General features: G+C 39.7%; 1 protein-coding gene across 2 annotated transcripts in view; it reads left to right on the plus strand.

Moving 5' to 3' along the window:
• Positions 1 to 27,821, plus strand: part of tbc1d22a (TBC1 domain family, member 22a) — a 127,450-nt gene that overhangs the window by 31,820 nt on the left and 67,809 nt on the right. The window contains exons 7-9 of one of the 2 annotated variants that reach the window (XM_073480716.1): positions 3,016 to 3,144; positions 4,563 to 4,625; positions 10,968 to 11,082. In XM_073480716.1, coding sequence (XP_073336817.1) covers positions 3,016 to 3,144; positions 4,563 to 4,625; positions 10,968 to 11,082 — 307 coding nt within the window. Of the gene's footprint in view, positions 1 to 3,015; positions 3,145 to 4,562; positions 4,626 to 5,099; positions 5,166 to 10,967; positions 11,083 to 27,821 lie in introns of both variants that reach the window. The other variant, XM_073480715.1, reaches the window with a different exon arrangement.

Genomic DNA, 27,821 nt, shown 5'->3' on the forward strand with positions numbered 1-27,821 from the left:
TGTGTGTTTGTGTGTTTCGAAGCAAAGCTGTTGTCTGCAACAAATAAGTCTCTTGTTTCTCCAAAAAGGGAAACTTTCTGTTGCCACTCTTATTGATTTTTCTCCAGACAGTTGCCCAAAATTGCTACAATGTGTGTTTCTGCAAACTTGCTACAGTGTTACCAAAAAGTAGCAGCTTGCTTCCAAAAACAACAAATAGCAGAGTCTTAACCTGGATAACAAACACACATGGTACACACACACAGACTCTCAGCCTTTTTAAGGTCTGTTGTGTTTTTTACCATCAAGCTTGATTTGCAGACTGTTTGTGTTCATGCAGGTAGATGAGCTTGATGGTGATTCAACTAAAGCCACTCCAAAACATGGTTGCTCTCAGATGTGACTGAACAGCAGTCAAATGCGGTCTTAGATAAAAAAAAAAGCTCAGTTTAAATTGAAAGTGATGAAAAATAAATGGAGTAGACAGACAGACTGATGAAGAGAGCACAGGTCTGCGACAGTGTCTGTTTGCTAAAACACTTGCAAGGAACTCTTCTGAAGGTTTGAGGAGGAAAGTTTAGTCTCGAGTCGACCTTTGGACCTTTCAGATGCGTTTCACGGTTTTTCGTCATGTGAGTAACCTGATAAAACATCTCCGAAAGGTTTGACAAAGAAACCCCTCTAATTTCAGGGTCACTTGTTAGCTTTTGGCATTTCCTGACTTTCCACCAGTTTCCATAGTCTTTTTCAAAGTATGTCATACAACGGACTTTCCCTTGGGAGAAAGAGTGATTTCTTTTTAATTTCCGTAGGTAACGTATGTAGATGCCGTGACTTACATCACTTATGTAAAATTATGTAACGTGAGTTACGCCACTTGCATGTTATGTTCACTTACATCTATGAATGTAGGTATTTTAACCCAAAGTACAATTAGTAGTTTCTGTGCCTAAAACTTACCATGTAGTTTTGACCTTAATAACTTTCCAAAAGTCATATGTCATAACATATTTAGTGTGTTTAGTAGCCTTTATTTTGAAAGGCTAACCAGAGGTTGTATATTATGTATTATTGCCAATTTGACTGCTGAGCCTTTTATTTTGAAAGTTGAAAGTATTGACTAACTGATTAATCGACTCCATAAACAACCCCATTTTTAACTAAATATTGGTTCATAAATTACTACATTACATGATGCCATCAGTGTGTGGCCCCAAATGACAGGTCCCACAATATTGTTAAAACTAATTAATTGTTAAGGAGCTACTTATGTATGAACCCTTTCAACTGTACAGTTACAAACACAAGCACAAGCACATAAGAAAATCTAAAACAACAGCTTCAAGAAGGACGTTTGTTAATTTTAATAGCACGACTATCCAGCTTTCTATCGCTGGGACAAGTCTTCGTGGCGAGCAGTCATGTTTGAGTTCTGTTTTGAAGAGTTTAACTTGGTGAATATTTTAGAGCTCCTGGTCCCGGCTCTCGCTTTTAATAGACTTTAGATTTGTTGTTCGGTTTGCAGTTGACTTTCTCCTCATTGCATAAGCCTGGCCGCACAAGGAGGATACACACTATCACAAATGTATGCTCACATAAACTGTCTGACAAACACTTTCCCAGAAGCATATGCAGGCGAACACACACACACACACACACACACACACACACACACACACACACACACACACACACACACACACACACACACACACACAAAGACAGAGAGCGAGAGAAAGATAGGTAGTTCTCAGCAGAGGCTGAAAGTATTTGGTCAAGCTGCAGAAAGTTTTCTTTGCAAAGTGAAGTGTGTCATTTATGTAATCCCCGGTGGTGAAGTTTGGTTTGTGATTGAACTGAGCTAACAAACTGAAGGCAAGTCAAGGTTGTAGAACAAGGGTTTATAAATAAAGGCTCATTAAATAGTATATACTGACAGACAAATAAATAAATAGGAGAGACAGAAACAAAACATAAAATGCCATGCTGTTTCAGACACCGAAGACAGTTTTAGTGAATATCTACAGAGCTGAATTAATGAGTCCCATGTGGAACCCAAAAGCCTGTGTGTTACAAATAGACAGGTGTATTAGTTTGAGACTATTACCACCCACTGATGTTTGTACAGCCTGTGCTAGTATCAGTATAATATTGTAAGGCTTTGCAAATGTACACAGTGCTACTTTTGTGAAATTCAGGGCAACTTTACATTGGTTGCAGACAAGTTAATTTCGATGCCAATTATACCAATATATTATGAATAAATTTCTAATGAAAACTGATTTTTAGTACATTCGACATGTAAAGGAATAGTTAGACATTTTGGGAAAGATGCTTATTCAGACTTGGATAAGAAGATCTATAGCACTCTTAACAGGCAGAAACAGCTACCCTGACCCTGTCCTAAGGTAACAAAATCCACCTGCCAGCACGTTTAAAGCTCACCAAGTAACATGCTATATCTGGTTTCCTTCATCCATACATTAACTCAGGTTATTAACTCAAGCATTTTTGTGCAATAAGACTCCAGAACCCACAACTCCCAACACGTGTTTCTTTTTCCAAATTAAACAAATGAGATATAACGTGTTTTAGTTTTAGAGCTTTAGAGTTGCTGGGAGGCATATTTTTAGTGTTTACATATTAGAAATGGATTGATTTACTCACATAAAAGTGAATGAGCATATTTTCCAAAATGTGGAATTATTCCTTAAAGAAGACTCCTTAAGGCCCCCCTCCCAAATACACAGTGTGCTCTGATTGGTGAGCTCACACACTCCTGAGCCAGCACCGTTCACCGTGTCTCTAGACGGCTCTGTTGTGTTTTCAGCTTCCAGTTAGCTTCACTTCTGTTGCGAATATAGGCATAGATTATGCAAATGTGTGACATAGTGACATAACTTACATTGATCTGGTAAGAGAGCCTTAGAAGATGATTAACAGATAAATATGTTTACACTGTGATGTAAAACACATCAAAGAATCAAACATTTCTTTCTTTCTTTGCCCCCCTCTTTCTCTCTCGACGTCTCTTAGGGTTACCTGCCAGCTAATGCAGAAAGGAGAGACAGCGTCCTACAGAGGAAGAGACAAGAATATTTCGGCTTCATCCAGCAATACTACGACTCCCGCAACGACGAGCACCATCAGGACACATACAGACAGGTATATGCAACTGCACTCAAACATGCATGCGCATGCTCACGTCTCCTGTTTACCTCCTGTGTACATGCGGTGTGTTTAATCATTTCTTCTACATCGGACTTTTATTTAACACTTTAACACTCAGAATCCCCGAACTTGAAGGACAGAATGAAAGACGAACAACTAAAGGTTCCATTTCCAATTACAAGAACAATTTCTTGTAAATAATGTATTCCCTCAGCACAAATCCAGAGCACAAGCTTGTTTATGTTTATGTTTGTGTTTTTTCTGAGAAAGCGTGTGTTTTGACAGGATTCGGGCCCTGCAGACAGGATTACTGGAACCAGTTCCATGCTTTTTTTTTTCTTTGTCCTTTCCTCCTTCTCCCTCATGTACTCATTGGACTGTTGTCTGTTGGTCTGTCTGTGTTGACATGGAGGGAGTGTGGTCGAGCTCTGTTCACCGAGTAGAGACGACCAGCCCAAAGCTTCAGAGAGCTGCTTAAACCAACTCTTTCATTGGACTTTGAAAATAATATCTACTTTTACTCTTTCTGTCTCTGTTTATCTCTCTTTCTCTCCCCCACATCCTCTTTCATTTTAACACTTGACTACTTCCCATTCATTTCAGGCCGATAAGAAACATCAAAGTGGGCTGTCGATAGCAAAAACACACATTTCTCATATCCAGTCCAATTTCCCATTGATCTCCTCTGCGGCGTGCCAGAAAGCTGGCATACTTTGTTTTGATGACTGTTTGGATTGCGTCTTGAAGCCTCATTTTCTGCCAAATTCTGCTTGTTCCAACACTGTTTGTGTTGACAAGCGAGCAGTGATTTTCGAGTGATTTTAAAAAAAAAAAAAAAGAATTGGTGTGTGATTATGTGTGTTTGTACATAGTATGTTGGTTTGGCACGAAAATTGCTCATGAGACTAGGTTTGTCTCTTTTATCGTAAATTATTTATGTTTAAGCTGCCTGAGATATATTTACATGCATTACATGTACCTATATGTCCTGTCTGTGTATCCACAGTCCATACTCCATATGGGACGGTCATTTAGCCAGTATAAATCTCCATCTGCCTCCATGGTTTGTGTTTCTACTTGTCTGTCCATCTGTCTCTTTCATATATCTGTCTATGTTGTTGGTAACTTGCCTAAACAGCTTGTGTGTATGAATATGCATACGGATGAAGCCATTATAGAAGTCCCAGTTTGCACTGTTAGCTTTTTGAAGTACTGCTGCGGTTTTGTTCCACCCCCAAGAGAGTGTTCGAAAAAAAAAAAGTCTATAAAGGGGACTTGTACATTAGTACTCATGAGTGTAAACGTGTGTGTGTGTGTGTGTGTGTGTGTGTGTGTGAGAGTGTGTATCTCTGTGTGTGTGTGTGTGTGTGTGTGTGTGTGTCTAACACCTTTCTCTCCCGTGTTGCTGTCAGATCCATATAGACATTCCTAGGATGAGTCCTGAGTCTTTGGTGCTGCAACCAAAGGTGACAGAGGTAAGGTGGACAGAGCAGACAGGACTGTAAGTACGGGTCAATCCCCAGTGCTGACAGTAACAAGCCACACACTCTCACAGACAGTCCGCCCGTCTGTCCGGTCCGGATTGTTTCAGCTGGCTTGGCTCCAGTCGCTGTCCCGCATCAGTCTGGCTCCCTTCTGACGAATCTGCCTGCCTGTCCTGTTGTTCATCTGTGGGGCAGACACTCTGAAATGGTGTAAACGTGGTCCAACACGCATAAAAGCACACTCAAATGTACTTTCAAGCACATAGTATCACGAAGAAATCTGATTCAAGACCACCTCTGCTGTCCATTTCAGACCACCGAACCCCCGTCTGTCTTCAATCAAGGACACCAATCCACTAACTGTTGCTCTCTCTCTCTCTGTCACTGCCTGTATTGGCCATATCTGTGCTAACCTGCCCGTTGCTTCAGTGTTTGTCTTTTTTTTCTCTCTTTCTGTCTCTGCAGATTCACATTGACATACCGAGAACTAATCCCCTTATTCCTCTTTTTCAACAAGCTTCTGTCCAAGAGGTGAGACCGCCCTTCCCCCCTTCCCTGCTGCACACACACCACCTCACCTAGCAGGGTTTTCCCCTCTGCTTTTGGGCAGATGACGGGTGGGAACATTATTAGTGGCACTGATATTGTGGGCATCATAATGTGTATATATATACACACACACACACATATTTGTATATATATGTATATGTGTGCGTAAATATATAGATAGCTATGGTGAGGGGTAAATGGATGCTGGTGAATACATACTTAAATCATTATAACATATAAAACGAATTACTGGAATAGTACATGTTTATAGAAGACAAAAGAAATCAATATATAAGAGATAATACATAAGATAATGGTTGATGAATTATATTTTGCAGGACATATTTGGTTATAAATGTTATATATTTGTATGTTTGTATATATGTGTGTATATATATATATTACCTAATTATTTATGTATTTATTTATGTATTCATAACAAATGATTAGATAAGGAAGCCTATGCTGAATTTTTAGCTAAAGATTAATGGAGAGGGGGTGGGATTAGATACGTTTACACTCCTCCCACTCCTTTTGAACATGTCATCAGAATTGCCAGTCTTCATATGCACTATTCTTTTGTTGTTTTCGTTGTTTATGAAAAAAAAAAAATGTACACGTTCGAAAATAAATATTTAAATGAATCATGCAGAGAAATAAAGCACCAATTCGGTCAAATAAAAATAAATGACAAATCACAATCACTTAAATCACATGAATTGATTCAAAAAGGTTATTGCTGATAGTGTGTTGATGTTATCGATGGGTATCATGTCAAAGGTTGAATTTTAGGTCCTGTTTTCCATCTGCCCAGGAGTTTGAAACAGGAAAACCCTCACTTGAGCACACTGCATGGTCTAGCATGGGCGCACAAACACACACAAAAACTAAGATTACATATAGAAGATATGAAATAATACCTTCAGTCATGCATGCATGAGCAGACACACTTACACTCCGCATGGTTAACACTTAAATATGTCTTGGCTCTGCTTTGTTTGTTCCACTGAACAAAGCGTTTCTTGCGTTTTTAGGGGATATTTTAACTAATTATCTTAAAACCCTCCTAAGCTTTATGTTTGATTAAATTAGCAGCAATTATCAATGGTAATTTGGGCACATAAGGAAAACGTACAACAAGGCACACATTTCTGAAATCATTAGCAATTAAATCATTGGAAGTTGCTTTGGATAGCAGTCTTACTTAAAAACTTAAAATGTCAGTGTCACATTTATTTCTGCTGTGGTGTATAACGTTGCCTCAGCAGGCTTGAGGGACTATCGGTGCAGCTTCCCAAAACAACTTAACAGGGAAATTAACTTGATTCCATTCATTTATATGGGTTTAAGTTTGTCTTATTATTGCAGTGCTTCTGGGAGGTCCTGTCATACATAGAACCACTGGCCTGAGAAGCAGAGAGCAAAAAAACCCAGATAGAAAAATCCCATAATGAGGTGCAGGCTAATGAGGTGGCCAGGGCTTGTGGATCGCTCTGTGTGTGTTTACACCTACACGTAGGTGTGAGCAAACTCACAAAATACACGATCACGTTTGCATGTGTACACACAGTAAAGCAAAAAAAGTGCGTCAGTGCACAGACTCATGCACATGTACAAGCACATTAATTCAAACACACTGAGTCACACACGCAGTGCCGCAGGCAACACCACCTTCCCTTGCCCCCGTCTTGTACGGGATACAACTTCGGGCTATAACCAGTGAGGCAAGGAGAGAGATAAGATCAGAGAAGGTGCATACTGTACATATTCATGTACAGTATGTGTATATCTCCCGTTACCTCCCTTTCACCTCCTCCAGAACCCCTTCCTTTCTCCCTCTCATCCCCACACATCAAATCACCCCTCTTTTTGTGTGCAAACTAAAAGCCACCCTTGAAATATTCAAGCAGCGTGCTCCCATATTTTGGTATGCAACAGACTCCAAAGGCCTCTTTTTTTTTAATATGGTAACGTTTGCTGCAGCGCCACCTGAAAATCACCTCTGCTTCATTTCATTCACTTGTTTGTCTCCCACCCCATGGGGCTCGGAGAGATTTAGTTGAGATGGAAGGCAGTCAACGATCTGTTCCATTGAGGGGGGGAGAGTGGGATATTGAAGCAATTCTGCAGTGATTTCCTAAGTGGTATCTAAGTGTTTGAGTTTTTCTTGTTTGGGAGAACAATACAGTCTTGAGGAGATGTTGATAATCTGCAATTACAAGTTCTGAATGTGAAAAGAGTTTAGTTTTGCCTCCAGATTGTGATTAGAGGGTGGACAGAGCAGGATTTATCTGTAGATCTCGGTAACTGAACATATTAGGGAAGTCTGATTTTCCTTTCTTGTTTTGAGGATTTAACTGATGCTTTTTAATGAATAACTTGCACTCAGTGCATAGGTTGAAATTTAGTGTGGTTGTTGATGAATACTATCATGAGTGAGCCTTTGATCTTTTGTTAGAGGATTTGTCTTTTGATCATAAAGTTTTCTAACTTTATGTTTTAGATGTTCAAGACTTCTTTGCTTTGACATCATTTTGTTGTGTGATTTTTCACTTCTGAACATTGAGATTGCCCTTTATCGAGTAACCTGACTCGCCAGATGGTTGGTTACACCAACCATCTGGGAAGTCGCCCTTAGATACTGCCCTTCCAAAATATACTTGACAGGTGATTTTCAAACGAACAGTCGCTTCTTTTGCTGTCGTCACACCTCAATAACGCCCGTATATAATATATAATAATAATTCCTCATAGGACACTAATTGGTTGGAAGGTTTTTTCACTTTGTGTGAGATGTTTTGTTGTATCACTTCCATTTTTAAACCTTGAGATTGACCTTTATGGCTAAACCTGACGCACCAGGTGGTTTGTTAAGCATAACTCTCTGGGAAGTCCCCATTAGATACTGTTTGGAAAAGATCATGCCCTTTCAAAAAATACTTGGCGGGTGATTTGACGATCCATCTGTTTATCACTGTCTGTAACAGACGGATTTTAGCCAATCTGATCAACAAGTGCTATCATCGAGAAAAGGCTTGAGTGGCATTCTTTGCTTTCCTTTCAATGAAGAAGTACTCTTGGCATTTCACTGATGCTTTAGAAAACCTAAAATGTTGAGACATTCTCTATTGGTCTTGAGGACCCACCATTGTTGCTTTCAAACAAACAGTCCCTTCTCTTTGCTGTCCTTACACCTAAACCACGGCTGTAGCTGCTGGTAGGTCCTCATAAGAAACGAATTGTCCGACCCGCTGTGGTTCGGCCACAAGCGCAGAGCTTCAAGCCTGACAAGGTGTATTTCCAAGATCCAATTGTCATGTGGTCTTGAATTCCATCTACTTTAAAAGGTGACTTTTTTGGGCCCTTGGGAGTAATGCGAACTGCAAGCAGATTTTTTGTCCTAGAGATGCACCGGTTCATGAGAAAAATATGACATTAATGTGAGATTCACATAATTTGCAAGAATTGAGTTTTCTGTCTTTTGAGGAGTGCACGAACTCTGTTTCAACCTGAAGACAGTGTTGTTTGGTTATCTTGGAGATACTCCACATCTTTGTTTTCTGTCTCTCACATACAAACACACCAAGGCACCCATAGTAAACGGGATGTGGGAAGGGTAGTGTGTGCGTGTACGGGGTTCGCTTAAAGTGGTTCTGTGTGAAGGTGCCAGCGTGAAATATGTATGTCAGCTTTTGAGGTTGCATGAAAAGAAAGTCCCATTACCCACTCCTCCATGCTAGCAGCAACACCTCTCCCTGTTTGATAGACGCGGCTTTGATAAGGGAAGAGGAGGTGTGATGTGTGGAGGCAGGTAGGGGTTTTGAGGAGAAAGTGTAGGGAAAGCCAGAGAGAGTTGCATCTTACCAATCTCCCAGACTGTCTTAACATTGATCAAATTACTTAATATAAAAATGAGTGTTTGCACGCACAGCTTCTTAAAAAAAATGACATTGCCATAGACTTGTTTTTTATCCATAAAACAATGAGCTATGAGGTTATTTAGAAAGTGACAGAAACATGACATATCCCCCCAAAATAAGAAAATGCTTGATGGGTGTGGTACCGCAAGGTGTGAGGGGGAATCCATTTGCACACCAGAGAAAACAAGCTCAACATCAAGCCTCCTCTAATTCACTCGGGCTGACAGCATTAAACAGCCACCCGTAACGAAGATGGAAGTGTTTGCCTTGCAAAAAAATATTGAGAATGGAGTGGAGAGAGGAGGAGGAGACGGACTCAAGAGGGGGACGAGCAAGAGAAAGAGACAAAGAGAGTGGGGAGACGGGAGAGAGGAGGGAGGAGACCAACACCAAAGCAGAGAACAAAGTTCAAAGTGAGCATAGAAAAAAACACAGCTGGGAGAGTGAAAGAGTTGCTTGGTGCTGAGAGAGTGGCAAAGAAAAATGGTCCATCTCAGACCCATTTCAGTAATGTCCAGAATTCACTTACTGCATGTGTGGCTTTCAATTTTGGCTAATGGTCATAACCAACAGAAGTTTTGATAGCGCTGTCCCAAGAGATACACGGATGATCTTAAATGCATATTGAAAGTAAATACCAGGATAGATAAAGCAGAGATTCAAATACCAGATGATAACTACACACAAACAACACACGCATATTAAACATTCAACCAAGGGTTTTGAAGTAGCAATTATTAGACATTGAACTCAAGTATTATCATTGTAAAGTAAGTGTTTATAGGAGAATTTTCTAATTGAAATCGACATTGAATTAGTCTCAAGGTTAAGAGCTGTTATATATAAGAACATATGTAAATATATACTATATACTATAAATATATAGTTTTTTTGTATACAAACAAAAGCTGTGTGTACATCTAGTGTTTCGCAACAAAACACTGTGCGTATCCTTGAGGTCTAACAGACATTTTGAATGCATCTCCTTCCCTCATAACACATTTGTAAAACTGATTCTTTAAAGATATTTTGGATCTTGCGTTGTTTAATCAAGGTATCCTAGCTTGCAGCCTTTTCCTTGCTTGTCTGTGTTGGTGCATTGCTACGCTACTGTGCACACTACTGCCCCCAACTGACAATTCAGCGGAATAGCTAAATAAATTAAATAGGTGAATGAAAGTCTGTGTGCGTCCTCATGCGCCTGCACAGTACAAAAATAAATACATTGCTCTGTCGCACTCCTAGTTGACTAAAACCCCACAGGGCATCTTTTAATGGTGTTTTTCACACATCCACAAAAAATAAGATATTCCTACCTCGTAAATCACATGTCTGTGATCAGCTAAAATGCAATGATGGTTCCAGAAAAGTTTCAACCAGATTTGTACCAACTTAAAAATCCACATCCACATCTGTGCCAGACTGCCACAGCAAGCAAAGAATGTGATTGAGATTCAACTGCTTTCCTCCTCACCAGCTTGGCATGTCTCAAATTGTTCTGATTGCTACTACAGCCTTCCCACCGCTCACTCACTTTCTAAACTTCACTCTCTCATGATTTTAAACTTGTAATTTCATACAGCCTCGTGTCACGGAGGCATAATTTGCTGTCACAGTAGAACTGTTTAAGGTGTTAGTGAACATGAACATTTTCCTTCGTTATTAACATGTCATTTGTGAGGGAAAAGATTAGTCAGTTAATTGAGGGTTCATTGTTCGAGCAGCTTTATGCTGAACATTTACTGATTTTAGCTTCTCAGATGTCGAGATTTATTGCTTTTCTGTTTCATATCATTGTAAGTTGCCTACCTTCTTTCTCGCTGTTTTGACACTCTGTTTTTGTGTGTATGTTTGTGTGTGTAAGATATTTGAGCGGATCCTGTTTATCTGGGCCATCCGCCACCCTGCCAGCGGCTACGTGCAAGGCATCAACGACCTGGTCACGCCGTTCTTTGTCGTCTACGTCTTTGAGTACATTGGTAAGTGCCGTCTCTCCCTCTCGTGTAAAAACTCCCTGATCTTTTGTGCCATGTGCTATTGATGTGAGGATCACTCATCTCTTTTTGCTGCCCATCTACTGTGAGCGCTGCTCTCCTCAGTGCAGAGGGGCGTCTTTTATAGCTGGCAAAACTCATGGAGGTTCATCACAACAGGTCACAGGGAATCAACCCTGGGACCCCTTCGAAATGGTGTCTCTTTTCACTACTCTCTGGTCAATGAACTCGTCCTGCAGCTCTGTGCCCTCTTTCCCCTCTCTTCTCTGTTCTCCCTTTCTTCAGATCTACACTTAAATCTCAGTTAGTGCTTAAATGTGCTCATGAGCAGTATTTATCAAAGCGTTCTGGTTAACACTTAGATTAGATTGTGAGAGCATGACCTGTAGACAACACTGGTGTCTGCAGTGCTCTCCTGCTGCGAGAGTTTATGTTGTGCCACATTCACGTAGATTAAAGCTTTATTTTGGTCTCACACTTACATTTGACAAAATAAAGACACTCTGTCAGATACAAAGCACACTCAGACTTGAAGCAGTTGAAAGAAAAGACTGTCAGACTTTAAGGAATGCACGTTTTTTGGATGATTTTTCTAAGGTTTGTAGGAGCTGCTAAAAAATACTCCCCAATAATGCCGTTTTTTTTGTACTGCTCCTTTATTTGACATTTGACACTATATGTATATGTATGTACACTATATGTAGCATCACTGTTGTGGGTAAATTACTAATTTTTAGGTTTAACACAGTTAAAATGTTCTTCTCAGATTAGGCCAGATTGATGCATTTAATGGTTGAAATTAGGGAGCGGCCAATACCGATATAGATTTATTTGTAATCAAGGAGACCGATAACCAATATTTAACCTTTCAACAACTTTGCAGATTCAGATCCTCCAGTGTTGATAGGCTATTACGTTTGTGTCCAACCAATCAGTTTTGTTGTAGGTGGGACATTAAAGCTGCTGTAAATTCTGTTTGCAGAACTTTTTTCATTCACTTACTGAGAGTTGCTTTTTTTGAGATTTTTCCAGCATAGAGAAGGCAGTTGTTGTTTTTTTAAGAAGCAATTTTTCTAAATAAGTAGGAATGGGAATTGACCCTGTGCTGTCGAGACAAGATTTTAAGTGGTTGAGCCATTTCAGCTCCACGCACTATGTGCATTTCTGCATCTTCTCCTGTGATGTCAGCCATACATCCCACGTACACACTGTTTGGATTCTTTATGCTACGTTGCGGTCCATCTAACTCTCTTTGAAGCCATTCAAGAAAGAGCCTCTAAGTGGAAACCACAATGCTCTGTGGACTACCTCACACACACCAGACCGACTGCGGTCTGCGAAATACAATTAGGATCCACAAGTTAAGTGGTGGGAAGCTGTGTGACTCCTGTGCTTCTTTGTACTGCTTTTGGCACACAGCACTTTTCTAAGAGTTAATGGGCATTTTCTCTACTTTTAGTTTAACTTGTACTTTGTTTCACTTCTTTTTGTATAACGCAATACAATGCTAGCACAAAGTACAGTACAGCCTCAAAATGACCATGAAGATAAATCAACACCTGTACATTTACGGGGGATTTATTTCACGGCTGTTGTATTAAACTGCATAACTTTTTGCCAGAAAATCGCCAAATTAGAGTAATTTTCCAAAATAATGTCTGGTATTACATACAGAATTACCTGACAACCTTAGTTTAGAAAGCAGGTAATTCAAGAGTCTGAGATGACATTTTTTCTTTAAAACTGACTTTCAGCAGTGCTATTTGAGGAATCATTACAAAGAGCATATGAAAGACATATGAAAGATCGACTCCCTTTACTTATTTTTCCTCATGAAGCCTCTCTCGTCCTTCACTTTTTCCACTCTTCTCCTCTATAATCATCTTCTCCTGTGTCTCGTTTTCTCTGCCTTTTCTTTCACTCTGTCATTCTCTCATTTCTTTCTCTCTCTGCATTCGTTTTCTCTTTCTCTCTTTGGCTTTTTCTTCGTGGGCGAGTCACGCTCTTGTCAGATCTTCAAGGCATCACCCCGCGCTTTGTTCCCCATGCATCTCCATGCGCTGATGAGCCTTGAACAACATACACAGCCAACAAACCTTCAAAGGTGCCCGGCTGGCATCTTACATGATGGGTTGATGTGCCTGTGTTGTTGTTATTGTTAGGTGTTCTTGTTCTCTGACGAAGAGAGGGAGCCAAAGCAGAGAGAAGGTTTGGCTCTTTCATGGGCCTAATTCTGCTCCTTTGTGGAGGGGAAGGAAGTGTGAGATACAGTCTCTCATGCTGTCGTGCTCTCTTGCTCTTCCTGGCTGTCTCTCTTCTTCTCCTGCCATCTGTTTTTCTTTCTTCTGTTGCATCGCAGTCCCCCTTTCCCTCTCTCTGAGTGTATGATGAAAGCAGGAAGTCAGAATTCATTTCTTTTAAGAGTTTTTACAAATTAATACTATTACACATACACCCCTGGGCAATATAGACATGTTGGCTGAATACTATGTGTACAAACAAGTATGAAAACTGTAACATTTGAAGATGTTTGTACACAAGATACCTGAACTATTTATCTGTCTTACTTTTTCTCGGAACGAGGTCAAAGACTGAGCTGTCAAAACCCACGAGACGTGAGTCTACTTGGAGAAAACACTGATATCCTAAGAATCATAGACCCAGGCCTGAGATGCAGAGACTTGCCAGTAAAATTTCCATTGAAATTCATTTATATTTTGTGACCAGTCTTCTAATCCTAGTCTTTTTTTTAGAAGAGGATGGATATTTGTAGTGAAGGATTCTCAAATTTATCCTAATGCCAAAAGATTATCATGCAATTTCGACTAGAATTTAACAAGTACAAATGAGATCACCGTCGACATTCTACACATTTAGCTTTTGACATCACAAACCTGCTCGTTGATGCTAATAAATGTGGTGAAATCTGCATTGGCAGTTTTGGGCCACCTGGGGCAGCAGGAATAAGCTTCAAACAAGCCATAAACACAACATTGACATATGAGTACCATATTGGCAAACTTTTTAGCAGATCGCTGCTCATTTGCTCATCGAGCAAACGGGGATAGTCACATTTCTGGTCAAATTCAAGGCCAATATTCACTGTCCTTAGAGCTTTCTATTAATTGACTTCTGAGGGAAACATCTGGCTCTTTAGCTTGTTACTAACTAACTAAGATAGTGAAGTGTTGGTGTTGTTTTTTTTAAAGAGGTTTGCTGATGGTCTTTAGAGTGAACCAAAACTATAAAGTTTGTGCACCATGTAACCTGAAAGACGCTAAAATGTAATTGTCTCGCTTAGCAAGAACTATCTCCATAGCACTGTGTCTGCGCTGGAGAAAGGTTCCCATACACAGTCACCATCCTCAGCCATGCTCCCAGCATGGTCGTCGTTGTAACAACTGTGGCAGAGCTGATGTAGGAACATGGTTTTAAGTGCCTGCTCAGGCCTGTGAGAGCTGACCAATCAGATCAAACTGGGCTTTTCGGGAGCCTTAAAGAGACATGCACTAAAATGGAGCATTCAGATGGAGGATGAGTAGAGGTGCTATCACAGTGGACAGAACCTGGAAGAACCTGAAAATAATATATTATTATATATAATAATTAGCATAATATGGGACCTTTAACAAATATCTACTCAAATAGTTCACAACAGTGTGTTAATGTGTAACAAACAATACTAATTTGTGGTCATGGCTGTCAGACTAACTGTGCTGTGGTAGACACTGGTCCAGAAGCAACAACAGTTGTACATATATGTGTGTTTTTGTGTCTGCATTATCCTGTTTGTATTTGGGGCTGTGCATTTCTGTCCCCTCTGCAAATGTGTGTTTAATCGACACAACATCGGCTGCTGTTAGAAGTGGGCCTTGGTAACGCACATAATGGTATGGTGGCGTATTCAGTAGCCCTTAAAGCTATAAAAACAAAATGAGGAGCGCAGTAGGTGAGAAAGTGGCTTAGATTGGCCCTCTGCAAAAAATGGTCAATATAGGCTTATGTCCCGCTGAGCTAAATTGAGTTACAAAGCAGCCAAAACCCAGAGCCAAAGTGTCTTCAGGAATTCAGATGGGGGAAACATAGTATTTACTTTTAATTCACACTAATACACTCCAAGTTTTCTTTCTCAGAATGTTCTTCCGATTTAATTTTCAAGTGTGTGTATTTGTCTAAACACTGCAAAGCCTTGTGGATTTGAGCGACAGCCAGTATCACAGGATATGAGCCAGTTCACTGATTGGGAACCTGATTAAGACTTTGACATGTTTGCAGCTGCTTAATCTACCCTCCAAACAAGCCCTTTCTGTCTAGTCTAGTCTCTGCTCCATGTTGTGTGTCTCATACATCATTTCTTGGCCATGCTCTTTCTCTCTATGTCTCGGTCTAGTTTCCTTTTTTGAGACTCTTCATTTGCAAACCCTGTTTTGCTTTCCATGTCTCCATAGTAGTCTGTATATGCTCCGTCCCCAGAAGCAGGTAGGGAAAAAAATAGAAAATGACACCCACACTCCGCTGCCCACAAGATGTTTGTTTGCATGTGTTAGTTTCCTTGTCTTCCTTTTTGTTCCACTATTCTTATGTGTCACTTTGTTAGTCTCTCTTTGTTTTTCTTTTTGTCTCTCTCGCTCTGTTTCTCTGGCTTCTTTTTCTGAGTCGCACAACAGCCTTGGTCTGGCACTGCAGTGCTTGTTCAGCTGCCATACACTCCATTTAGCTTTTGATGATGCAACACCGAGTGATGGCTCGACCTCTTAACCACTCCATCCTCACAGCACAGCCCCCCCCCCCCCCCCCTTCTGCTGTCACCAGCTTTCATTAACACCTGACTGTTAATCCAAATTGAAAAGTTTCAATTGGTAGATTATTGATAAACCCTTCCGACGCTGTTGGAAGAGAAAATACTTCTAAAGTTGTTTTGTATCTACTTGTGGACTGTTGAGCAATCTTGCAGTCCTCCCTCGTGTCAAAAGAGAAATTGATTTGGGGAGTCTATCGTTCTTGTTCTCTGACTGTGAGGCATTATGCTGCTTTTGTCTTCTCCCTATTTGTTACGGTGTAGCTCCTCTCCCATTAGCCGACAATAGAAGTCATCTAATTAAGGCCAGTATGGGCCATGACGGGCCAAGGAACCAGGCCAGTCCTCCTTTAATGTGGAGTGGCCATTGATCGGCCCCTGGATCCATAATGTAATCTGCATGCCAGTGTCTAAGTATGGATCCACTCTGAAGAAAGATGAGAACAAGGGTGCAAGTTAGAGAGACAGGGGAAAGAGATGAGCTAGTGGATTGGAAGCTAAATTCACAAAGGTGAGGGTTTGACAACTGCGAGTGAAAGAGAGACACATCTAGAGCAATCAGAGTGTCTCCTGGCAGGCCTAAGAGTGAGAGCATGCAGAGTGACAGAGAGGGACAGCCAACAGAGCAGGAAAACAAGATTTTCAAAAAGAGGAAAATGGCCGAGTTAGAAAGTGCCCACATGCTGTCAGGAAGCAGCTGAGCCAGGGAGTCCATCCTCTGATCAACTAAGAGATGGCTGGTCTGGTGTAACCTATCACCATCCTCCACTGCAAGGGTTCATTTGTCATAGCAGGCGGAAAGTGGATTTCATAAAGGATTCAGAAATGAATTCTGTATGGAGAGTGTATTTCAGTGTTGTGTGAAAGCTGTGCTTCCAATGTATGTATAGAATTTATTTGTCAGGTTAAACAACCAACCAAGAGTTTCAAATACAGTGTAACAGTTTGTCTAAATGTTTTGTTGTCAGCTGCAGGCGCTCTCTGACATTGAAGTATGTTTTTGCGATTATTGATTGATTTTTTTTTTTTTCATGAATCAAAGAATTCTGAACTCTAAATAAAAATGCTGTAGAATAAGGTTTGATAATTAGATTTAAAGCTACTATAATTAATATTCTTTGTTTTAACAATTTTAACAAAGGTGTCCCTCAGCAGTTCCTCTCAGCTCTTCAGAACTTTACAACGTCTTTTAGCTTATTGTTTTGGTTTTATTGCCAACAATTTTTACTTGTGGTTAATGGTTGTTGTTAATGATAGTTGAGAGTCAGTGAGTTTCCTGTAACACATTCCAGCAAACTTTTCAAAGCCTTCTTAAGAAAAAAAAAGGTTTCTGGCCACTAGAACACAGGAGCAGATCAAAACTAGGCTTCATACGAAAGTACTGGTAGGAGTTTTTTCTTGTGAACGTCAGTCAAGTAAACACAGAGAGGCACTGCCCTGTGGTTTTGATCTGATCGACTGTCCAGGCGCTTCTGCTAACTAGCCACATGCTGCTAGTTCTCCCCACCTACACCTGAGAAATGCCAGTTCAGTCGGTTAGCATTAAATCAAGCGGTTTAAGCTTGTACACCCTGCAAACTCAGAAACGTACCCAACTCCACAAGTGCATCAAATGACCGAGTTAGCAGTTAGCTGGTGGACATAGTGGAGCTTTTAGCAGCTAAAGAGTTGCATGGAATATAGTGCTGCCACACTGGACAGTGTGCAACAACTGAACTGTGTTGTTCAAGCATTAAAACATGTAAGCCTATTCGAGTAGTAACCCAAAATAAAATTATGACACTGAAAATGAGCATAATTTGTCTCCTTTATAGTTAGATGCCTGGAAAAAGAAGCACCACTCTGAATTGTTCAGATAGTTGAGAACAACAAAAGTAAGATTTTTCACCATTGACAGAAGTGCTCTTAGTTCTTGAATAGGTACTTTCTACCATTTTGCTGCCAGACTGTATGTTTTCTTTCTTTTATAGAAGTAGAATAATGTCTCAGTGAGCAGGAACCCTTGAGGAAGGAAGGATGAGGACAGGCCTAAAATATTCTGGGTTAAGTGTATTTAAAGTTTAAATGCATTTTATTGCAGCAGAAGCAGAGGCTTATCTCCAAAATGGCAATATGAATTACTGAAGAAAGGGAGTTTGAAAAGGGAAGTCACATCATTCAGTGAGGGGGAAATGGAGATAAAAGGACAAATAAATTGTCCAACCGACCGAAGCCATCAGTATAGTTAGAAAGGTTTTGGAGATGTGTCCTTGTGGTTATTAGAGAAGATGGAGAGGATGAGGAGCACAAAGAGCAATACATGTTTCTATATGAAGAAGGTCTTGATATAGTGCTGTGGAGGATGCGGTGTGTGTTTGTGCGTATGTGTGCGTGTGTGTTTTAGCCAGCCTTTTAAAACATCAAGAGCCCTCAGATCCCCAGACACATGTCTTTTTCTCAAGAAGCTTCTTTAAGCTTTCGCAAACGCAGAGAAATGTGCAGTTCCTTTTACAGTAATGCTCTTTATCACTTGCTTAAACAAGGCAGAGCTGTCTGCTGAGGACACAGTTTTTAAAATATACACATAATTTTTTGATTTTATGAAGTAAGAGATTTGTCCCCCATGTTTTCTTTTGCATTTTACATTATTTTGGAAAGTTTGTCTCAGTCCTGTGGTGACAAAACATGGTTTACAAGTTGAGGCTTCTGGTGCTAAACGTACCACAAAAACCAAACAAAAAAACCCCCATTTGATTATCTTGACTATCTTGACAGAAAATAATTTAAATGAATTAATTTATTTTTTGCCACTTTTAGCGCCACAAGCAGAGTTCCATCTAGTTCCTTTAGAGACAAGGCAGACATTTCGATGGCTGATATCTTCAAAACTAAGCACCAAAACAATCCAGTTGGGTAGGTCTACAATTATGAGGAAAATTATGTATTTTTAATTTTAAGTTGAACCGTGCCTTTAAACCAATGGGAGAAGGTGGGAGAGTTTAACTTTCAATGTGCCTCCTATCCCATTATGTTAAAGGGGCACTGTGTGGTTTTGGAGAAGAAATTCAGACTTTAAAATTTACAATATTAATGAGGTACAGCACAGGCAGAACAATACACCAGAGCAGGACCGTCCTGGCAGAGGAGAGCATGTTTTATTTTACCAAATATACATTCTATGGTAAAATTATAGAATTAATCTAAACCTCAGTGTTGTGGAGAAACAAAATGGAAACGGATAAATGACTTTTTAATGGGCTTCACTCACAAACTGGCACCCTCTGCCTGGCACAAACAGAAGTTGTTTAATCTCTGTGTGTACGCGACTGTGAGGGTTTTTGTGAGGGACCTTTGGTGAATGCATGAGTGTGTGTCTGATATACTGCTTGTGCATACTTTTGTGTGTGTGCCTGCATGTGCGTAATAGACTGGCTTTTGGTCTTGTTTGTTTTAAATATGTTTCTTTCATCGTTGCTGCACTGTTTCAGTTGAGAATTCAGTTTTGACTTTATTTCAGAACCGTTTGTTATTTCCTCATCGAAATTGGTTAACAAGTAGAAATTTGTGTACCGTTTCTCTCAAACTGGCACTGCCTATATACATCCCCTCTTCTATGTTAGTGTTGTTTTATCCTTTAAGAATGATCCTTTTTACATATGCTCACGTAAAAGGCCTTGCTTCCCCTCGTCTTGTGTGCTTTGCTGGAAATGAAGCTTAATGTTAGCCTGACGGGTCTGTGGCTGTGACAGACAACCTAAGTGCTGCTAATGTACCATAAGTAGGGTAAGAGAGAATACATATCATTAAAGCATACTTTGTACAAAGCCCCAGAACAAAGAGGGGCTCTGCGGGATGTCTTTTTGTGGAAGTCAAGGTGCAGCAGCATCCTCTTATACATACAGGCCCATTGTGAGTGAGTGTGTGTGTGGGCTGGGGTGTAACACTGCAGATAGACTGACTTGGTGATGCACCCAGGGACAAAGCATGGAAGATGGAAACATACTGTCAGTCAGCTGTGATGAAATGCCTGCAGGAGGGTAATAGCGCGCACACACAAATACATAGCACAGACTGGTGAGGTGAGTTTATACACACACGGAGGCTGATGTCTGTCTATATGAAGAGAAGAGCTGAGAGTGGACGTGAACAGAAACTTAGATTGAGTGACATTAGACACTGTGCGTGTCTGTGTGTGAATCTTAAGGCTGCTTTCACACCACACAACTTGGCTTTATGTTGGCCCCCATTAAAGTAGTTCATTTGAGCTAGTTCAAAGTCTTTAATTGAACCCTGGTGCAGACCGAACAACTGGACCGAGACCACTTGAAAAGGAGAGTCTGCGTCTGCTTCTAAGCAAATTGGAAGAAACCTCAGGAAGAGCTGCAGAGGAGGGTTCCCTCACAGAGAGTATTCAGATGAAAAAAATCAAAAATAGACAAAAACAACTGATACAAATAGATTATAAACTATATGTGAAGAGTGTGGATCCAGGAGGATGACGAGGCCGAGGTGTTGACAAAACAGCCACCTTTCCACCATGGTGACCTGGTAGAGGTCAGGCCACATAGATAATCTTACCTGTGTTTTTTGTCAGTTAGTCCATTAACGAGTTAACCATTTAAGCTGAAGTACCATGTCTCAATCAACAGCTGGCGGATCTCCAAGGCCTTGTCCACAGTTCCATTTAAATATTATCTTTGTATCTGTTTGTCAGTTTGAGATATGGCATCATAAATTCAAAATGGCGGAGGAAAGACGAGCTGCGCCAGGTACCTCAGGAATAGCTGTCTTATTCTCAGAAAACTAATTTAAAAACCAATTTTAAAAATCAACAAAATAAGCTGTTAGAAATACTTTTATCGAGAACATGTTTTTTACCAAAAATTTGTTTATGTCCACTCCAGTGGATGTTATGTGCCGAAGGGTATATTCTGCCTATTTTGATCCACTTTATGTAGCAGCAACAGCAGTGTTAACATAACAAATATAGGTCAAATAGGCAGAAAATACCCTACACCCACTGGAGTCACAGAGAAGAGATGTATAAGAAAAATATTATTATAATCTGGATAAAAGTGTTTTCTTAAATCACATATTCAGTCGAAAAATGTTGTTTTTGCCTCTGGTTTTCTGAGAATAAATCACTTTTTATGCCATTGATGCATGGTGTCCACTTCAGCGGACATTTACATTACACCTTCAAAATAACATGTATTTAATAAAGGGATTTTTCACTCAAAAGTAAAAACAAATATCAAAATAAAGGTATTACTCTGTGATTTAATAATTCATGCAGGAAAGAGTGTGTGACAGCGATTTCACAGTAAAAATCCCCGAAATCGTTGCGGTAAAAGATTCCTCCTTTTCGTCCCGTTCCTGCTTTTATTCACAGCATGTGGTCAATATGCAGTCTAATAATACTAACAGTGCTTATAGTCATGTATTTGTTTGTGTTTTCCTCGTGACACCGAAGAACATAAATATATCAGAAGCATTGAAGTGCTGAGTAAACTTCTGTCCATCACCGGAATTTGATTTCTCAACATGGATCCAAAAACAGTTCAATCTGTGTGTCAGTCTGTATAACGTGATGTTTACATCTCTTGGTTTGTTTGTAAAAAGTCAGCGTGAACAGGAACTACACCAGAACAAAACATGCATGTTTTTTCCTTTGGTCTGGACCAAATCAACCAAACTACAGGTGTGAAAGCACCTCGAGATTTCTCCAACTTAAATATCATTGTCATAGTCTGCCTGAGTGATAAATTGGGATTGGCAGTGTATTCTTGCAGTAAGCAGCAATTTCCTTTCCTGGAGGCATTCATTTTGGCCCTCTCAGCGTTATGTTGTGTCTTCTGCTTCCCCTCTCCTCGGCGTTTTGCCCTCATATCTCGTCTCTGATCTGCTGTTTGTCCGCTGGCACGGAGCTTTAGCTGTGGCACAGCGCGTCCTGTCACGCTGTGCTATGCCGTGCTCATTTGTATTTCAATTGCATCCTCGCATCAGGGGACTACATAGCTGAAACATTACAATAATAGTTGGCTGGATATGTGTGGTCGTAGAAAAAGTGACAGTCCTAGAAGACTTGATATATTCTGGTGGAAGTAACATGTCATTTTGTGCTTTATTCACTCATGTATTGCTTGTAATTGTGTAACAGACATTGTTGGGTCAGACGACATTGAAATTAAGTAAGTTACTGAATACAAATGACATGGTAATTTTGTTATTAGCTGTTATAATTTAATCTAATCTGAATACTTTAAAATCAAACATGAAAACATGACACCTTATACTGAAAAAAAAAAGCCACAATTCACAAATATTCTTTGTTTTTCTTTAAAAATCTTGTGTCTTAACATTTTATTCAAGTTAAACGGGCACTGTGTAGTTCTGGAAAAGAAATACAAACTCAATCCATCTGCCTGTTTGTCCGTCTATAGATTGAGCAATCTGCGGAGTGGATCTCAGCCAGTAGGCGGTTAACTAATATCGGCTTCTCTCTCCCCGTGGTCTGGCCACCGTTGGTCGAGCCTTCTATTCTGAGTCTCCCTCTGATTAACGGCTGTTATTAGCTCTAATGAGCTGCTTAGTGATTGCCCGAGCACAGCTGCTGACATCCAGCAGGAACACTGTCTTTTCTACTTTGTTGCTTATCTACTTTTGCTTTCTCTAATTTCTCCCGCTTTAATCATTGGCTGAGATTATTGACTCGGCGTGGGCATTATTTTCTGCCAGACAGTTTGAGATTTGCTCTTCAATTTTCTTTGACACTGCCCCTCTTTGTCTCTGTCTCCTGGCTCGGGCTTCGTCTCGGTCTGCACTCCTCTATTTGGTTTAGAACACAATCACCATGTTTCTGAGGTTAAGTAATAGCATTTGGACAGGCAGGAATTGAATCAGCTGTGTGGTTCTGACCCTCAGTTTCTGTCTCTGCACTTTTTTTTTTTCTGGATAAATGTGTCTCTTTTATTCCCCTGAAATATGTTCTTCTCTTTCAGACATTAGATGAGTGCCACTTTACATTCATTTTCTACTTCATTCTCCACATTCAGCCACTTATAACCTAATGCACATTTAACCTAGCAGCTTAATCCAGTAGCTTTCTAAATATTATCGTCTATTTTAACTTGTTAAAAAGAGAATAACTTGTTAGACACTTAAGTATTCACTACCGAGGTGGATCGCTCGATAAAAATGTCACTGCTAATTCTTTGGTTATAAAATGTCTCGACATATTTTGCCTAATCTAAAATGTTCAGGAAAAACAGGTTTCCATCCAAATATAAGACAAATTTTAAAGAAATTAGTAACTGATGTATCTAAATGCGCAATTTGAATTTCTACAGATTGATGGATGGAAACTCACTTTAACATATAATCAAACATGCATGTAATTTTAACAACAGGCTAGTTTACAGATTGTACAAAATAATATAACACTTCATGCTTTAACCTTTTTTATTAGGATGAAAGAATCTGCTTAAAGGGAAAGTTAAATAAAATAAACAAATAAAAAAATAGTAGAAAATGATCTACTCGGGTGAAGTTTCGTAGTCCACAAAAGATTTCCGTAGCTTCACAGCAGAACAGTGTTGTAGCGTTCTCCTAAACAACTGAGGTAGATGGGGACTGTTAGAAAATGTAAAGAAATTTAAAGAAAACATAAAATGCCAAAATCTTCACTGTAGCCACTAAGCTAAAAGTGTTATCACACAACCCCGTCTGGAGTGGGTGCACAAGCTTGAACGCGTGACAACATTGTAAGTAACGTCTTTTCAATTTAATATGATCTGGGGACTTCTAAGTTGTACACTATGTAGTTGATGGCCAGGCACCAGACTGTTTGCAGGTTTTTGACCATTCTAGAGATGACGCTCCTTTCCAAATCCATTCAGTTGTCAGTTTCAAGAGTTTTTAAAATCTCTTTTAAAAGTTCTTATTAAAGAAATGGAAAGCAGAGTGTTGTGAGTATACTTAGTATTTAAGCAAGAATCTGTTCAGAAAAAATATCTAATATCTACTATAACTGATTCTGCACGATACAGTTTTCACCAGAGTCTATAATGTAGCAGAGGCGCAGCAGTCTTTGTTATTATCTTCATTCAGGGCTGGAGGGAAATAAGTTCTCTTAACTTCGAGTGTTTAGATGCTTGAACAACACATTATTTGTTTTATACTCTATTGTTGGAGTTTGTTTTAGCCATTTGTTCATGCATGTCCAGGTGTTAGGAGAAATTTCTTTGTTTTTCTTTATTTTATTTTATTTTTTGAACATTTGGACAAATGTTGATTTTTTATTTATTTTTATTTTTTTATGGAAGACTCAAGCCAAACCAAACTATAGTTTATTGTTTAGGATAAGGTTTAAACCCAGAATGAAGTCCTTTAACCATTTAAAATCAATAGTTTTAGATAGACTAAAAACGAAATATGTGGGAGAGAACAGGACACAAATGCAGGAATTGTTTTCAGTCATACAAAACATGTTCCGCATGTAGAGACAGGAAACATGATTAGAAAACTGTAATATAGTGTTCAGTGGAAAATCTCTTCAAGCCATGTGATGAGCATTTGCAGAGACACTGCATCTCGTTGTGTTATTGCTTTTTAATTGTATGTTTTGAACCTCACATGTTTTGGCCTGCGGTGCGGAAGTGACCGTTGAAATCACAAAGGGCCGTGGTTGGCGCCTGACAGAAGGATATATAAAGCTGAAAATCAATAGCTGTGCTTTCATCTGCATCCGGCCTGATCTTATTTCCCCGTATTACCAGAGATTCTCTCATTGCTCCTGATAAAAAGCAATAGAGCTCTGAAATGATCCAGAGAAATAGTTCTGTCAAAAAATGATTTATCTTCTGTGAATAATCGCAGGGGTTATTGAATATTTTTAGATTAAGTTAATTACTTGACTATAAAAAGCCATAAATTGAAGCTCTCCTCACCGAGAAGCTTCAGATCTCTTCCCGGACTCTATTTCTCGTTCTCTCTGTCGGCCGTTTGATTTGAGGGAGAAAAAAAAAAATCTGTTTTATCATTCTGTCACCAGCGAGACGCGTTTCGCTTGACCTGATGCAATTGGAGGCAATTGAAACAGTCATCTTACCGTGCTGCTGCGACGGTGGTATGTGCTGTTTTGTGTTGCATCATGACTTTGTGCATGTATGCGCACAAAGACAGACATATACACATCTCAGATATGTGGGCAGATTTGAAACAATAGGACTTGGGTACAAACTGCAGCCTCACACATATTTACAGAAACATTGGTGCACGCACAGGATTACGTCATGAGGTGTGTTATCACACCGCCCTGCGAGTGTGAATGTGTGTGCTGCCGTTCATAATGTCTGCTTATTACCGTTCCCCTAATGTTTCTTTTCTCTAACTAAGCCTGCAGATTACACACACTAATGACTTAATGGACTGATCCTTCACTTACATCTCAGGAAACTTTGCTTCAGCTCCCAAATGTGTCTTGTACATTAGGCAGGCACATTTACTACAGCTTGAGTGGATTGGACATCTTATGTGATTAAAACATGTGTATATATGTGTGTGTGTGTGTGTGTGTGTGTGTGTGTGTGTGTGTTTGTGTGTGTGTGTGTGTGTGTGGAAGGAGGCAGCCTATAGGAAGTGACAGTTAATATGAGAGTGAATTCTTCACTTTGTCAGCAGTATAAGTAGAAAGAAAAAACATTTAGCAAACATTTCCAGAAGCGTGCACGAAGAGAGAGGTTTTAAGGACGTTATGCTACATGATCAGAAATAAGTTCTAAAAAGAATAGTCAGTTGTCGACATAAATGTTGTTTAAACACAAATCAAGTTCCCTTATAAAAACACCAAAGCAAAGCAACGTCTGATCCATTAGTCCATAAAGAGCACTTTGGTTGCTGCCCCGATATGTAATATGTAACCAGGACCCACAAAAACACTAACACAAACAGAAAAATCAAATAAAGAACCAAATTAAATTGCCGCTTTCTTTTACTACCAAGAAACAATGCAAAGCACTTAGCACTGTTGCTTGGTAGTAAAAGAAAGTGCTAATTTAATCTGCATTTTTATGTAGAGACTGTGCACACTGAGCTTCGACTACATATAAACACAAACACTCGATGTTTACAATGCATGTATAGAAGACATAAGAGGAAGAATGCTTCATTTGCATTGTTGCATGCAATGCATTGCATTGATGTTTTCCTGGAAGTTGCAGTGACAAGCGACTCTATGAAAGCCACTGTAAGTTTGAGTAAACTTATAGATTTCTCTGGGATCAAGCACTGTCGGAAACATTTGGAATAATGCAGGTACACAACTCAATAAAATGTACAATATAACAAAGGTTTAATTGTTTTTGGAAATGCAAAAATGTTAAATACTTTATAGTTCCTTGGATGTTTAAGTCACATGCTTCATGTACGTCATGATTTATACATTTTTTGGTTTTATGGATGCACCAACTTTTCCATCTCAGCCAAGCGTAAAAACTTTTTTCTTCTTTCTCTGATATTGGGAAAAAAGTGAACAAAACACACCGTTCACCTCACTTGAGCTCAGGAATCAATTTTTAATAACATTGTTAGGCTTACAAAGACCTTCATCAGGTTATTCATTTATTTTTTTAAATAATCTGATGAAGTCTTTGTACCGGAATATTGTTTTAAAAGAGGGAGTTTTTTGTCCTGATTTTATAATAGTTTTGCTTTGTGAAATGTTTTGGTGTTTTCTACAGAAGGGGGTTTGTTTTTATTTATTTATTACTTTTGGGAGGATTTAAATCCACCTACAGGCTAAAACATTTTTATTCTCAAACAGAAACTGAGACATATCTGATGAAGAAGTCATCTGTGGTATTTTTTCAAACTAGTGTTGAAAAATCTTCTGTTGATTGACTTTTTCTATTCAACCGATCGTTTCAGGACTTAGACTTCAATCTACAACTGGCTTGTAAAAGAGCCTCACTTTTCTATGTCCCCACTTTTCCACATCATGACGCAATATTTTTGGCAAACCTACCTTCACCCTTCGAAGGCAACAAAAGTATGTTTCGGATTGCTCCTCATGTGTGCGCCCTTACAGTGGCCAAAAATGATAAGATCTATCAGGAACCATCCAGTTAGGATTTGGCCAGTTGGTCACCGATGCCCCCCCCCCCTCCCTTGTGCATGTTATCACTGCAGAATCAGAAAGCTGTGGAGAAAAACACAAACCAACCTCATTCTGGGCAATGTTGTGACTTACTGGCATTGCCATGGTAACACGATTGTAGAAAATATTGCCAGCTGCGCACATGTTGAATCACACATTTCACACACATCTGTGCTGTACAAACATCCCACAGGCCTCCGCGAGGGGTGGTGACGGGGAGGGATGCGGTGCGACGAGAGATATTGGCAGCAGTAGCCACAGTTAATGCGATGCGGTGGCCTTACTCAACATTAAACACTCTAAGCTTCCTAATACAAGACACCATCTTACCTCGGGGCAAGTGGATCATTATGTGTCTGCACATAGGCAGATATGGTATTAATAGCTGTATTCCATTTGATGTCAAGGACTTACATTATCTTGCCAACAGCTGTGGGGGCCCGCTGTTTGATGTATGGACACACGGCTTGTAGCGCAGATAGTGGGAGATGAGAACATTGTCGGAGTGATTGTGTAGATTTTATGTCCTTAAGCGTTCCTTATCACTGGTGAGGCTGAAGTTCAGCGCTTTCAATGAGTAAGCTTAGTGGTGCACTTTGAGGCGGAAAAAAAACCTTATAACTTCTAAGAACTGCGAAATGAAGACAGCCGATGCTTTTTTTTTGGGAAGCTAGACAGAAGATTTTAGATAAGTTTCTTACACTCATGAACCCAAAGATTCACGGAAATCAAAGGGTTTGTTTTAAGAGATGGCAAAGATTTGATAGAAAGAAACCCAGTTAATTCTATTAT

This window comes from Pagrus major, chromosome 14, assembly GCF_040436345.1.
Source record: "Pagrus major chromosome 14, Pma_NU_1.0".
NCBI lineage: Eukaryota > Metazoa > Chordata > Actinopteri > Spariformes > Sparidae > Pagrus > Pagrus major.